The sequence below is a fragment of the Bacillus rossius genome, chromosome 2 (genome assembly GCF_032445375.1).
Source record: "Bacillus rossius redtenbacheri isolate Brsri chromosome 2, Brsri_v3, whole genome shotgun sequence".
NCBI classification, from domain to species: domain Eukaryota; kingdom Metazoa; phylum Arthropoda; class Insecta; order Phasmatodea; family Bacillidae; genus Bacillus; species Bacillus rossius.
In genome coordinates this window covers 103,124,092-103,140,808 of record NC_086331.1, presented here as the reverse complement: position 1 = coordinate 103,140,808, position 16,717 = coordinate 103,124,092, and the positions used below count along the sequence as shown (strand labels likewise).

The 16,717-nt window shown below is 41.1% G+C and overlaps 1 protein-coding gene across 1 annotated transcript in view; it reads left to right on the top strand.

The window, feature by feature from the left end:
* Positions 1-16,717, top strand: part of LOC134529535 (uncharacterized) — a 67,830-nt gene that overhangs the window by 21,838 nt on the left and 29,275 nt on the right. Inside the window, exons 5-7 of the mRNA XM_063363731.1 lie at positions 5,055-5,428; positions 7,924-8,330; positions 11,837-12,001. Of these exons, the coding sequence (XP_063219801.1) occupies positions 5,055-5,428; positions 7,924-8,330; positions 11,837-12,001 (946 nt within the window). The remainder of the gene's footprint in view (positions 1-5,054; positions 5,429-7,923; positions 8,331-11,836; positions 12,002-16,717) is intronic.

Sequence of the window (16,717 nt, the reverse complement as noted above, 5' to 3'; positions counted from 1 at the left end):
TGGAACACGAAATTCTCAATATGGAAGATCCAGTAATTTTTGATGACAGCATCACGAAAATGGAACTGCACAAGTACCCGCCTTTCCTGCTCGGATAGTATTGGCTACCATCTGAATTATGCATCACTGTATAGCACCAAAATACCTTCTTAATCGTTTCTACATATAAGAGTCACACTGACTTCGACGAAAATATTCTGCAATGGTATTCCTCACCTAATCAAGCATATTACATATGTACTCATTGGTGTCGAGGTAGTCCAGACGAGAGATGTGGTCATAACATCTACCTTGAAAAATTACCTTTCGCCTATGCCGAAAGAATTTTCTGCTGTAAAGATGGCCAGCTGGGACCTCAAGGATAAATACATGCTACCTGTTTATGCCAAAGAAAAGTTCGAACTATGTATTCCTCTGTCCATGCTCATTAGATTAACTGAAGACTACAAGCATATATCATTAATTCAATACAAGATCTCGTACTGCTTTTAGCCTACACGCACATTAATTCAATATTCGCTGCTTTAGATAATTCACAGAATGTCTCGTTAACACTTCAATCTATCGAGTAGATAATACCTCACGTCCAAGTGAGCCCGGTCGAACTTATCAAGGTGATGAAGAACATATAAAATGGCAAGAACATTGATGTACCGTTCCGATCCTGGAGACTTGAAAAATATCCTGGCTTGCCTCAAAGTAAATGTATCAACTTTATAGTAAAGTCCAGGTTTGCTACAGAAAAACCAAGATACATCATCATCGGGCTTCAGACTGTAAGACAGCTCAATGCAGGAGTGAGTCGGTCCCTGTTTGATAACTTCCAAATACGTAATGTAAAAATATTTTTAAACAGCGAAAACTACCCCTATGTCGAAATGCACATGGGCTTTGAAAACGGAATATAAAATCGCATATCAAATGTATGCCAAGTTTCAGCAAGTGTACTGTGGCCGCTGAAAGTCACCGATACTGAGTCCCGACAGTTTCAAGAACAAGGCTCCATTAATGTTGTTTGGCGTTTCCAAATAGGACGATCGAATAAATTCAAACATCATCGACCACAGAATCGAGATATCAACGAGCGTAAATATTCCACTAAACACTAATGCCTTATGTCTGATACTTCACAATCGGCTTGCATCGTGCATTTGTCGAGGCAAGCTTGTGAAATTTCTCTCATAAATAACGGTGCATTTAGCGAGATTAATTTAGTTATGCCCGAGCATCACTAGCATCAAGATGTACTGCAACCTGCGAGGTTTCCACAGACAAAACAGATTTGTGCTCAAGTAGATTTCCATCACTTACGAAGACGATGGCAGGACTCGGACCCGTACCTTTCGTACTCTGTATCCTTGGAAACTACTGGACGAAAAAAAGATAACGGTCCAACGAATGGCTATTTAAATACTACCATGGCCTGAAATAAGACAAAGAAAAAATTCCATACTACCAAGTGAAAAACACACTTGACGATTTGCTTCTGCAGAATCTGCGTGACATAATTTACATCGCCTAGCCCAAGCAGAAGAAATAGCTGAGCAAGTTCTGTATTGGAGCAGCAGAAATTGTAGATCTGCAGACCGACTATGGCTGCCCTTCCCTGCTCACACTTAATGCAATGTATGGCGAACAGCTTCATGTTTGCGACAAGTTTGAACGAGTATGTGCCTGGTGCAACTCGCAGCTAATGCTGAAATGGTTTTTCGACTGCGAGTAGACTTCTTTGAGCCTGTACATACAAAGACATGCAACAGTTCGTGCATTCATTTGTCGTCCAACCTGCAATAAGTTGTTTTCGATCCATCCTGCCAATGTATATGTGAGCATAAGACCTAGCTTCAGCAGTGTCAAGTACAGCTACTGGATTGAGGATATACATGCACATAAATGGATACCTGCGATGGAGGCACTCAGCACTGGAGGTTTTCGCACTTACCTCATCCTCCAAATCAACTCAGCAGTTGCTAGATTGCTACGATCCTGGAAACTGTGCCACCTATCACATGATACCATATACGATCATTCCAGTCAGTATCAAAGAAGTAGTCGCTTAATCTGCATGTGTAACAGCAAACTGTAAGGTCAAGACTTTTTGCAACTTTTTGCGATCCACGGTATAGCTACGCAAATGTCTAAACGACAGATTACACATGCTTCTCAACGTTGCTCTGACAGTATTCCTACACATGAAAAAGATGCGCCTGAGATCAGCAATGACCAAACAAGCATTGAGTCAAAATCATGTGGCAGTCGTGGTCGCAAATGTTGTCGCCCATGTCTCATCGAGATAGTCATCGCCGACAGTATTTCTGAGGATAACCAGTTGGATACCTGTGTTTTAATCCTAAGACCAGCAAACCTTTTGGAACTGGAGTCGACGAGGCAGTAATCGGAGTTGACGAGGCAGTAGCTAGAGTCGACAAGGCTGTAGCTAGAGTCACAGAGGAAGTAGCTAGAGCCAATGAGGCAGTAGCTAGAGCCAACGAGGCAGTCCATGCAGCATTAAAGACTCTGTTTACAAAAATTGTAAATGCCTTAATATAAAATGTGTATAGGACTTACGTTCTTTATATTTTGTGTTTTATTTCGAAAGTTTTAAATTACCTACAAATTAATTTAAACTGCCACTAAAAAAAAATTATTATGTGGTTTTGACTCACATATTATACCAGCGATTGCTGGTATATAAGTGGGTCCCAGACGATTGGATCCCCAGTCAAACTGTAGCTATACTGTAGTGCGGATCAGCACTCTTAAGTACATACCCTGAGATGTAGTTGGTGTTTGGTATTTCTAATGTCGTCTTTAGTGGACAGTATACAATCACCAGCAGAGATACTAATGGTGGCGATGCTGACAAACTGCAGAGAATAAACTGTCAGTTTGTTGTAGAATCTAAAATGGCGGATTATGTCATCATCCAATATGGCAGAAAGTTATAGAAAACAAAATTGCAGACATGACATCATCATCCAAGATGGTAGGACCCAAGATGGCAGAAATTTCCAAAAAACCAAATGATGGATGTGACATCATAATTCGAAATGGCAGAATGCAAGATGGCGGAAAGTTCTATAAAGGAAAATGGTGGATGTGACTTCATAATTCAAAATGATAGCATCAAAGATAGTGGAAAGTTCTAGAAAAAAATGGCTGTCGGGGTCAAAATCATCTGAGATGGTCGCCGGGGTCAATATCAGAGGTCGAGGTCATCCAATATGGCTGCCGTGACGTCATAATACAATATGGCAGACATCGGCTCCTAGCTCTACATCCTTAATCCTGTTGTCGGAGTTTCATATTTATACTACTGTGCTCCTATTGGAATGCTATTTATGGAACATAACACATTACTTTAATTGATTATTACTCAAATAAAACTATTTTCAGCGCATTCTCGCAGCTGAATAACTCATTTACATATCTTAATTTTGTGTATCTCTAACTTTAACAATTACATTATCTTCATTTTTCATTATTTTATAATCATGTTTTAATCACATTTGATGCACTGTGTTTATTAAAAAAATATATATATATATACTTTTGTACCATTTTGTACCTTTGTTCAAAATCTTGAGTTTCTCTTGGTTTGATAAGCTATGTATTAAACAATGATAAAAATTTATAATATTTTGTACTAGAAACGATAAAAAGGTTATGTGTGCAAAGCTTACAACATATGTTTTCTCATTGTTTAAAGAGTATAAACTTTGTTACGTTTAACTAAAATAATCAACTACAAACTCAAGAGTATAGTAAATACTCAGGAGGAGAAAATATCCAGCCTACACTTCGAAATGTTGCAATGTGTTTGAAATGGCACAATATATACATTGGCAAGGTAATAAGGAGGAAAGTGAATTGATATAAGAAAAATTACTGCGGAAATGTATTGTAAGATATTGTACAGAGTTAACCCCAAAAATGTTTCATTGCTTACCGCAAAACTAGGTTACCATTTACTTGCATAACATTAAACCAGTTTTCTTAACGTCTAATTTTGCCTTCAGGCAGTATTTCAATGCTCTTATTTTATTTCGTTTTGATGAATCATCGATGACTATTCCAAAAAAAATCGACATACTTCTTTCGTAATGAATGCATATTAAAGTGTTTTCCTATCCTTGCCTCAGTCGTCTAAGATTTCATTAACTTAACTGAATAATTGTAATAAATTTTAATAAAGCTATCAGACATTTTAAAATTTGCCTTCTATTCGCAACCATAAGAGTATTTATTTGTCATTATCTTGCAATGCACCAAACAGCTTACAGAAACGCAAGTATCGTTAGTTTTGTGCCAGGTTTATACGCACAAAAGAGGTGATTTTATAAGTGTACTCAACTCAACTCAATATAATGTACATTCTCCAAGCTTGGTTCAAAGTTCAGGCTAGTCGTGGCAGCAGAGACGTTGAAACAGCGGGGCCGACATTGAGCAATTAATTGCCCTTGCATTTATCAGAAACTACATTTCGCCTCCAGAAACGTTTCCACCATATATCATTAAATAAAAATTAGTCCAGTTAAAATTACAAGTACGTTCAAGATCTGTGTAGGTAAAGTTTTGTTTATGCATATTTATATTTTGAGTTTTTTTATCATTAATAAACCTTTTTTGGAAAGTTTTTTTGGTGAGAATAAAATGTATAACCTATTATGCGGTAAAGTAGGATAGTATATGTTGTTCTGTTACAGGTTTTTTTACTGTTGTGTAACATATTTTACCACAATGATGAAAAAATAATAAATTAGTGTTCATAATGTTTCCTCAAACATAATAAATTGTTTACCCAAGCAGGGCCGTCGAGAAAAACTAATGGTCCCGGGGGAGATAATTTTTTTCGGGGCCCCCTCCCTATTATTTAATGTACAAGTTTTCAATGTCCAAAATGTAAAACTAAATTCTAAACACATGGCCATGAATGTAAATGTGATCTAAGTGCAACTTGTGAGGTGTGCTGTGAGCTTGAGCTGGGCCCCTCACGGAGCTTGCTGCGAGCCGGGCTGGACTCCTCCGCTGACTCGCCTGCTGGTTGTCGGCAGTGCACGCTGCACTTCATGCTGTCCAAGTCGGTGGAGCACTACCAGCGCGGCGACGAGGCCACCACGTGCAGTAGGCTGGCCACCGCCTCGTCCCAGCTGAGCCGCCGGAGGCGCGCTGCCTCCGAGGACGTCCCTGCAGCGCCGGCTGAGCCCGCGGCGGCTGGCGATGTCGCCGCCCTGCCGGCCGAGGACGATGGCAGCGGCGCCGTGGACGGCGAGCTCACCACCGAGGGCGCCATCACCGCGGCCGTCGAGACCTCCGCCACAGCCGCCGCCGAGACCAGCGCCACAGCCGCCGCCGAGACCAGCGCCACAGCCGCTGCCGCCGAGACCACCGCGACCGCCGCCAGCGAGGTGGAGCTGGTCAAGCAAGTGTGAGTCACTCCGTCAGAGGTCCAATGCGGTCCAATGGCCGGTGTCTGTGAGGTGCACGGACTCCTCCAATGTTACCAATACACTAAAAGATCTGTCCGGACTGTCCGGATGCACGCAAAAGGTTCTTGGTATGGATTTCTAAACGTCTAATTCTCGTCACACATTTGTAAAACCAACAGTCATCAAATTGATAATAGTATTACTAGTAATACTGCCAAGACTCGCGGATTTTCTGTAACTAGTTTAAACTTTTGACTTCCAGTTGCAGGTTTGCGGAGGGGTACAGGTGAAAAATCATAAAAAACTAAACGGTGCGGCAGATTTACCTGCAACTTTTTTCAGTCAATAGAGAATCTCTCAACATTTTTCTTGCAAGCTACAATGGCTCAATATGCGCTCCTCGAGTTTCGCAGCAAACATCGAGGCGGTATTCAAACTCGCCCCAAACTTTGTGCAATGTGTCGGCGGTGATGGACTCAACTGCCACCGTGATTCGCTGTCTCAGACCCGGAAAAGATAGTGGCAGAGGTGGCACAAACACTTTGTCTTTGACGTAACCCCACAGGAAGAAATCTCGGAGGTTTGTCTTGTGATCTCGCTGGTCATCTGCACCACTCGCATTGTCAACACTTGCACGACCAAGCCATCTCCCAGGGAGACATGTGTTTAGGTGTTCCCTAAGAGCCAAATGGAAGTGAGGCGGTGCACCATCTTGTTGGAAGATTAGGTTGTTTAATTTTCTCCCAATTGAGGCAGAAACCACAAGGTAATCATGTCAAGGTAGTAATGACCTGCAACAGTTTCTTCGATGAAAAAGAATAGCCTGTAAATCTTCTCCCTCGACTTGGCACAGAACACATTCACTTTTGGAGAATCTCTCTCATGCTCGATGGTGACTTAAGGATTTTCCGTTCCCCTAAAACGCACATTGTGGCAATTCCCTTTGCCATTTATGTGGAATGTAGCCTCGTCACACTTAAAATTTATTAACCTCGTGTGTAGGTAGTTGTCGTCGATCCTCGATAGAACCTCGGAGCAGAATGCGTAGCGTGCACCGTATTTATTGTGTTTGATTTCCGTGACCAACTGGAGTCTGTACGGTTTCTTACGCAAACGTTTGCGCAAGATTCCATACCGTTGTTTGGGGCATCTGCAGTTCATGACTTGCTTAGCTAGTTGATTTCTGTGGGCTAGGCAAAAATGATGCTCAAACGCGGTCCACATCTTCCTTGGGCACAGAGGGCCGACCACAGTCTTGCCTTTGCAAACGCACACTTTCTCCTTAAATGTCTTGTGCCAGGCTTAAATGGATGAACTGCTTGGTTGTTTCGTGTTTAAATGTCTGCGAAATTCACATTGCACAGCAGTTACTGACTTCCTTTTCGCTAACTGAAGCACGCGCCAACTCTTCTGCTGTGTGGTAGGTGCAATTATAAATAATATCTGCTTATAGTGGAAGCAACCTACAACGAACAAATCCGAAACATTTTCAAAAAAAAAACTTTTAGGTATTCTGTATTGGCTGAAAGAAGTTTCATGTAAATCGTCCACACCGTTTCGTTTTATGATTTTTTTAAATATGTACTGATCATCTGTGCTCAACCTGTATTTATTTTTTACAGAAACAGAGACACTTAATGATGGGTCTGAAATATCGTGTCTCTGTCAGCGTTTCGTTCGATAAATCTCGCACATGTAGCCGGTTGCCTGTTGGCTGCAAACATGGTACAATGATGTTGGTGAAATCCATTTTGGTTGCACCCATTTCAGCGTGCTGTGTGTGCTATAAAAAAAGGAAATTTAAGAATCCAAGCATTTTATTAATAATGAAGTTCTTTTGAAACGATCGTAACATGAATTTCAATCCTGATACATTTATGTTTCAATATTAGGTGTTTTATACGTGTGTAATTTCTAAACTAATTTAATAGTTGACTTAACTCATTACTATACATTAGTTAGTTTTTTAATAGAGTGTAGTATTTAGCATGAACGTATTCGTGTTTTTTATGTTTATTTTGTTGCATGCGTGAATATGATTACTGAAGGGTGTGCTTGGTGATTGGTGTCACTGTAATATGTATGTCAGTAACAAGTAAATAAAAGGGAACGGTAAGTGGTTATAACTTCTGGTGAGTAAGATAAAGGTCCTTGTTTCGCTTCCCAGCCGGGTCAGGGATTTTTCAACCGTGAAAAAATTTTCTTCCCGGGTCTAGAACTGGGTGTTTCTGATGATGCTGATGATAATGATGGTAATGATAATGGTGGTAGTGATGCTGCTGATGATAATGAAGCTGATGATAGTGGTGGTGATGCTGCTAGTGATGATCGTGATGGTGTTGGTGATGCTGCTGATGATGATGGTAATGATAATGGTTATGGTGGTGATGCTTATGAGTATGGTGATGCTGCTAATGATGATAATGATGGTGGTGGTGATGCTGCCAATGATGATAATGATGGTAATGATGATGGAGGTCGTGGCTGTCCACAGGGACGAGACGGAGAAGAAGGGCAACATGTTCCTAGACCCCAACGAGAACCTGCGACTGTACGGCCGGCCGGCATCGGGCCGCTACCTCGACGACATCGACCGCGAGGAGTCGGAGACCATCCAAGAGGAGTCTGCTGGGGCGGCGGCCGTGGAGCACGTGAGCTACTCGCCGCGGGCGCTCTTCTCCGTCGCGCTCAGCGACTGCCCGGTGGAAAACGGGGTGATGATGACGGCGTCGGGCGCGGTCAGCGTGGCCAGCGTGTTGGCGGGCATTGCGGCCGGCCTCGAGCCGCAGACGGTGCCTCTGGCCAACCTGGCTGCCGCCAGCACACGCTCCAACGCTCTCGTCGAGGCCGCCTCCACGAGTGCCGCGGCCGTCGACAACCGCTGGGCAGCCACGCTGGCAGGTCAGCTGGTGTCCCTTCAACCGGACCTTTCCGAGCCTAAAACCCCGTGTTGTGTCCCTCGCCACAGTCTTCCCCGAGGACTCTGTGGCGTGGTTGCACACCGAGGGAATAAACAAAGAAAAATAATCAAAACAACCCTATAATATGCTAACAAGGTTCCAGTACCAAACACTTCCCAGTTCCATGTGATTCAGGAACATTTGTATGGTTCCTCCAACCCATTGTACTTACTTTGACAATATTGGTGCGTTGTAGGTTCAGAATTGTTGATTGTTTTTTACCATACACTTACTTTTCTTATTGCATGCACCAATCATGTGAAGATGTGTAATTGAAGGAAAAAATACACAACATATTAATTTCAGTTAATATAAAACCTTTCTGCAGGACTTCCGGCCAGTTTTTACGTTAAGCTGAAACAGTTGTCGAATTAATATTTCCCAAAGGATGATTTTTAAAGTGCACAGATTGCCGCAATACAATTTTGCATATTGCTGATACTATTCATTAAAGTTCAAGTTCTGGGGCCTCGCTAATATTTCGCTAACCTAGCATGTGACATGGTATGCCTGCTACACTATTACCTAAATAACGTTTCTTATATATTTACACAAAACTGTATAAGTAGCGTGTAAAATCATGAGTAGTATAAGAATAAAGGCCTTGATTTAATAACACAAATATGCTGACTGTGGTATTAAACTGAATAATTAAATTTGTTACCAAAGTATATAATATGCACTGTAAATTCAAGATATAATTTATTTCTCCCTCGAATAATTCGTTTATTTTTATTAAAATCTTATTATTGGCCTTAATAATTTGTGTATGGTTACGAAAATTGCGGGAAAAAAAAAGTGCACCATATACAATATAAAACTGCAGGGACGAGAATTATTGTGGTATGGAGGGCACTAGCTTATACCAGAAGAGTGCATTCCACTTATGGTGCCACAATTTATAGGTTGCTGAAGCCTGTTCCGCTTCAGAACTTACGAACACCAATATTATGAGTTTTGAATTCCTGAAGCAGTAAAGTCCAACAGTGGCTACACCTGAGGCATAGACAACATATTGTGGCCGTATTTCCTAATAATAATGATGATATAGATGCTCAGCGCTTGGAGATGTACAGTGTACAGTGCAGGAGAGAGTAGAAGACCGGAATAGAGTGAAGGATGATGAATTGTCTAGGGACAGAGGTATATGGAGGCATTTTACTTTGCTGACTCGGCCGCAGGCTGGATGATGATGATGATATGAAGATGATGATGATGATGATGATGATGATGATGATTGCTTTGATTTGCTTACTATGGATATGTTTTGGAGTAAGCCTATGAACCTGGAAAATTTCCTCAAAATTATACATATATCAACTCTTCGGTATGCATTGACAAGTACCTATTATTGCTTGGTATATATCTCTCTTCAAATCCAGCAATAAATATTTCATACATAGAATGTAAAATGGTAAACACAATGCGAGCCACTCTATTTTGCTAATAAATTCGTCTCCTGCAATGAGAAAGGAGATAAAAATGCACTGTGTACTTTTGAAACTACAGTGCTAAGGTTTCCATGCCATGTTATCCAAGAACAGCTAGCAAAAATAAACGTGTAATAAAGAGTAATTTGCTAAGAATCAATGACATGTGTTATATAGTATGTCGAGTAGAGAAACAGGATAGGAAATAAGAGTGTGATTCATATTTTTATAACTTTTTTTTTATATATTGCATGGGTAAGATGCCATTAGAACTGCTTATAAAGTGAAGCGTTGTATTTTGCATGTGTATCTAGAGAACTCTTCACCGAGTGTGGTGTAGCAGAAGTCAAAATTTTTCTGACATTCTGGAATGTGAGGATACGAATCCTGATTCTGTAGCACCTCATTTTTCCGAAATTTATTATTCTTTACCATGTAAGGTTTTTGGTAGCTGTGAACGCATAAGCGTTTCGCTCATGTGGCAAAGGGTGGTGGGTTCAGTCACATCAACCCGGAATTTCTTAAATTTATTAACACTGTCCCAAAACGCAATTTGTTCGGAGTCCTGTATAATCTTGGAGGTCCCATCGCCTTAAGTGTCTGTCCATAACTGACTCAAGATCTTATCAAATAAACAAAAAAAAACTTAACATACACCATTGCCGATTTATTCCCAAAATTTTTCTTCAGCGTGTTCTTTATAAGGTTTCATCTCTTATGCCATCGCCGTCGCGTGACATTAAGTACAAATGAAAAAAGAAGTAATCTGATAATTCTAGACCCTCACTCTGGTAAAATGGAACATCTTAGATGAGTACAAGATTATTGATTAAGCCAGTTAGGTAATCGGCATTTCTTGCCAACATCTCTACATGCAAATGTGACTGGACCCAGATGTGCTTGGAACAAAGATACGTACGTATTTCAGCCGTGATAGGCACATTTTCTCAGGTTTTACGATTTGATGTAGATTAACATCTACATCATACAAGCAGCGAAGTAACCATTTTCGCGCCGATCAATAAACTGCTCATTTGCCAGAAGAACTGCCAAAGCAAGTGTCGTGGTGCACGCAGATGTTTTAAAATTATCGCATCAATGTATATGTCTGAGTTTCAATGCAAAATTTTTTTACGTTGAAAATCATAATTTAAAATACGTCAAATCGCTATTTTATGTTTAGTGATTTTCGACAAGCGCATGATTTCCTAGTAGTGCTACACGCAAGTAAATGTGTGCCGTTGTTTGGAAGACATGATTCCAACTCTTACGGCTGAAAATCGTTGGTAAAATATTGTAATTTTATTGCGCAAAACCAGATTTTTGTCCGGATCATCCATCTGATTGCAGAAACTTGACAGTGTTTCGGTGAGGTAATGTGAATGCCCGTGGAGCATTGTTGTTCGGGAGGTGAGGAAGACGTGGTTGTCGCTGGCCCGCAGGCGACCTGGCCGAGGTGACCTTGTACGAAGGCAGTGTGTCGGTGAGGTAATGTGAATGCGCGTGGAGCATTGTTGTTCGGGAGGTGAGGAGGACGTGGTTGTCGCTGGCCCGCAGGCGACCTGGCCGAGGTGACCTTGTACGAAGGCAGTGTGTCGGTGAGGTAATGTGAATGCGCGTGGAGCATTGTTGTTCGGGAGGTGAGGAGGACGTGGTTGTCGCTGGCCCGCAGGCGACCTGGCCGAGGTGACCTTGTACGAAGGCAGTGTGTCGGTGAGGTAATGTGAATGCACGTGGAGCATTGTTGTTCGGGAGGTGAGGAGGACGTGGTTGTCGCTGGCCCGCAGGCGACCTGGCCGAGGTGACCTTGTACGAGGGCAGTGTGTCGGTGAGGTAATGTGAATGCGCGTGGAGCATTGTTGTTCGGGAGGTGAGGAGGACGTGGTTGTTGCTGGCCCACAGGCGACCTGGCCGAGGTGACCTTGTACGAAGGCAGTGTGTCGGTGAGGTAATGTGAATGCGCTTGGAGCATTGTTGTTCGGGAGGTGAGGAGGACGTGGTTGTCGCTGGCCCGCAGGCGACCTGGCCGAGGTGACCTTGTACGAGGGCCCGCTGGGCACCATGCGCGCCGGCGCGGCGGGCGGATGGAACGACACGCAGATCCCTCGCTGGTACTTCCTGCAGGACGCCAGCCGCCGCTACAGCCACCTCACCGACACCGAGATCCGAGGCGGCATCGACGGTCAGTCCCGGGCTACACGAACGCTGCAGACACGTGTCTGCAGTGTTGCAGACAAGTGTCTGTAGTGTTGCAGACATGTGTCTGCAGTAGTAGCTATATAGGCTTCTGGGTTGTAGCCGTGCGTGTCCTTGGCGGATAATTCACCGACGTTTCGGTCGATCTCAGTAGGTAACTGCTCCCTGATGATGGCGACTGCAATGTCGCCAAGAACACGGCTACAACCCAGAAGCCAAGCTACGTCAGACAATGGCCGTGAAAGCCAGTGTTGCAGATACTTTTTTTTTTTCATTACTGAGCTGTGTGGGTTACAATGCTATTCTCCGTTCACTCTTAGCTGAGTTTTTAAATAAAAAAACACCGTCGTATCACTGCGCCGCGTCAGCAAGTGATAGGCTGAATTCATCTTGCGCGCCAAGCACTAGTTGCAACACACACACTTCAGTACAGTCGGTGCTAATAAAATAACGGAGAAGTAATATAACAGGTAAATGGTGCCGTTACCGTTCAGGACACAAAAGCAAACTATGTTTATTTTTTGAATAATCGATAAAATAGCACCGTAACGTAAGACAAAAATATGATAGTGTTATATTTGGTAATCACCTTATCACTATCTGGCAGAGGTGCTATGCCTTCCAGACTTGAATCAGACCTACCACCACTATCTTCGTCACTACTGTCGTCACTGTCACCGAGCGGAACTATAACACTGTCAACGACAATATCACTGATACCATCAAATTCCCACATTCTTTCCTTACGTGCCGAATACAGTAGTTCCAATTCTCTGGAGTAATCTGAGACAAAGCTGTGGCTATAAATCACGTACCTCGCTTAGCTTGAATTTTCTGGTATTACGTGCCACGTAACCTTTAATCTGACTCCACACGAGTTCGATTGGATTCAAGTTGCAATGATACGGCGGTAGCCTAAGTACAATGTGCCCCGCTTTCTAGGCGATGTTGTCAATCACATATATGCAGTAAAAGATGAACGTACTGTATGAACTAAATTCAGCAACTCCACTTTCACAGACGTTGCACAGAAGGATATATTTTTTAACTGTAACCACTCGATAATATTTTGTTTTCTCCACGAATGATTTGGCACACGATCACACTTTACACTGTGATAGGACGCATTGTCCATAACAACAACACTGTTCTGTTCTAAGTTTGGCAATGTTTTTTCAAACCAATCCCGGAAAACATCACCATTCAATTTCTTCATGATAATCACCGGATTTCTTTGACTGAAAAATTAACTCACCTTTTCCACAAAACACTGTCGCTACCAATATGAAGCAATATAAGGCACTGCCCTTTACCTGTTGGATTTTTTAGTCCTGTAGACAGTCCTGAGAGAAAAGCTTCTCTCGTCTTCTTAACTGTAGAATCTTTCCAATGCTTGTTTGTAGCATGCCCTTCATTCACCCACGTTTCATCTAAATAGTATATTTTGCGTCCTTGTTGTCGGTAACCACGGATTTTGCTTAAATAATTTCTTCGCCATAGTGAAATGTCGTCCCTATCAATTATGACAGTTCTTTTTCTTCTCTTTACGTACTGAAAATCGATAAGTTTTAACAGTTTATAAAATGTTGTTCGTCTGAAGTTAGGAAGTTCAGAGTCGTCGTTAACACACCGTAGCACTTTGTTCAGCGTAGGTGGTTCATTTGCGAAGAAAAAACTATGCACTTTACGCTTAGTAGCCGTCTTCACAAAATTATCACAAGTTTTTATAACAGGATACTCACGTTTCCTTTTCTTCCCGGGAGTTTTTAATGTCCCAGTGTCCTGTAACTCTTTCCTTGCACGAAGCACACTGCTCTTCGAAACACCCGTAAATTCCGCAGTTAAACTCGCGATATCGTTCACACGACAATCCAGATATTTGTCTGAAAATGTTTAAAAAAAATTCAACACAATAGTTTTCTGTGCACTTTTCAAAGGCTTTCCCGTTCTGTGCTTTACAAAACTCGGTCCGGCGTCAGCCGTAACAAACCGTGCGCGCGCGAATCCGAAATACAACTGTTGCGCCGGGCATCAACTGTACACTGTACACACGGCGTCTGCTAACATAATTGGAAGTAAATACTTGCTGACACATTAAACTGTATTGGATATCAATGGTGAAACGCTATAATGCTATATAACAACAATTGTTATATACGAATAATGTGCGCGGCGGCCGGCAGCCAATGAAAATGTTTGTTTACAGGAGGCTTTGTTTATTCCAAAACTCAGGTAAGAGTAAATGAAGAATAGTCCTGTACGTTTAATAATATGTTCCTGCAAGTTTAATTCTGCCCCTGACTCACTACTAATGATTGATCACTTTATATTCATAACTTTTGTACTATAAATATTAACTGAAAGAGCCATATTGGGTTCAACGGGTTTAAATTCACAATAAAAAAGGTTTTTCGTTTTCATTTGAGGGTATTTGTTACCATATGTTTTTAAAAAACTTAAAAATCAATTCAATATCGATAAACAAGTAATTTCCGGGGTTGGGGGTGGGTGGAGACTTGTTCCAGCCAATCGCTTTCAACTTCTGGCATTCCGTAATTCTCGTGGAAGAATAAATTCACCATCAGATAGTAAGGGATTTTTAGCTAGTCAAAGAACCATATCATCTCGATAGTTTTGTTGATTCATTTTTTCACTACGAATCTTATCTAGAATGCCTCAGTTTATCTAGATCAAATATTTAAACCTTTAATTTGGTCGGATAAAGTATTTTGTTGGGATTAACGTACAGCACACAAACAAATGTCTAGGAAAAAGGACAGTTTTATTTTTTCAAGGGAGAATGTTATGTCTAAGAATTTATTATTGCTCATCGTTTACAGTTTTTATTTCAAGATACATTTATTTTAAGTGCATGATGAAGCGTATTTTACTAATTCTTGGTTAAAGTTAAGTCACGATGAACCACAACCGAACTTATACATTATACAGATAAGTATAAATTGAAGTAATATTTTATTCCGAAAAAAAAATCGTCCCGTTATCCCATTTTTAATCACCTTTGGTAAATCGGATTTTAGAGGGGAATCACTTACAAACTAATACATTCAAAAAATCTCACATGTTAAGTTGGACTTGAAATAACGAACTCTTTAAGAAGTTAGGAACTCTGATTCATATTCTATCAAAGCCATAGCTTTTTATTCTGTGTTGTATACAGAATGTTCGCAAACAACGGGGCATAAATTTAATGGGTGGCAGGGAATTAAAAAAAAAAAAAAAAAGTTAATATTTTCAGTGAACATATAACCGGAAAAGCAACCCTGCAAAGTTCGAGACGCGAACAGTACCGCGCAAATTTGAACAGGCACCATTCGAGTGGCTGTTGAGGATGCTCGGTCGTAGCACTGTACTTTATAAACCGTCAGCACTGCGCTGATCGCCTGAAGCTAAGCACGTAACTGTGCCGAACCACAGACTGCTGGTTGCTGTTGATGCTGACCGACTCGAAACGTCTGCGCCACGCTCGTCACCTGCTTACCGTGAAGCACCAGAGATTAGGACCGTTAGCCGTCAGACGTGAAGCCGTTTTTTTCCCCCATTTTTTTTCTGATATTTACATACCAATATGGCGGGCGTTTGTTTTTGTTTGCATCAGCTGTTCTAGCCTGATTTTTTTAACGACTGTAGTTAAGCTGTTCGGAAGAAAATTAGATCAAAATATTACTGGGTAGTATGTTTATATATATCAAGTATCCAAAAAAAATCTTCATAATACATTTTAATGATATGAGTTGAAATTTTTCTCAAATTTAACCTCCAATACAGGGACAGCAAATATATTTTTAAAAACAAACGGCAGCCATATTGGTACGTGTAGTACCATGAAATCCCCTCTCCCCTGTTGGCCTCACCCTTCTCGACCAGAATCGGACCACCATCTGTATATTTCCCTAGTCTCTGTGGAGCGCCTGAACATGATACGCGACGGCGCTGTGATTGCGCGTTCTCTAAGCCACTGGGATGGTGCCTAGTTGAGCGCGAAATTCAAATTTGCGCGTCGGTAATTATAACTTTGCAGGGTGATTTTTTCGGACATACGGTCATTAACAAAAATGTCTTGTATTGGCATTCCCAACACCCATTAAATTAATACCCCTTTGTTCGCGAACACTCTGTATATCTTTCCTCCACGTGTACAGAATGGGGCAAAATGTTTGAGCATCGGTTTTTAAGGGCTATTTAAAAATGCGGAGCAACTTACAGAAATGAGTTTTATTTTATTTGAATCAGTATACATCCCCTTTTTTATTATCAAGTACGTAAGATCACATCAGGAAGGTGGTGGCCATCAGCAGCGATGGAACAGTTTTTAAGTTAATACATACTTTTTTTTTAATTTTTAATCGAATTCGTGATATCGATATTAATGGACTTTTCTGTAAATAATGGAAATAAAGTTACTATTAAATAAGTTGATGGTCTTCAAATAGAAAAAAAAAATATTTAAAATAAATGTTTATTGTTTTGTTTTATACAAAGTTATACAAAGTTATACAAAGTGAAGAAAAATAACTCATAAAATTTATATTAAACAAGAAAATTTTTAAATGGAATAATGGTAAAAAAAGTATTTGTTCGAATCGTTACACTCAGTATATATGTATATGTATAAATATATTCAATTACTTATGCGCGAGGGCATAGTAATTGAATTATATTAACCAGTCAGACATGCAACGTC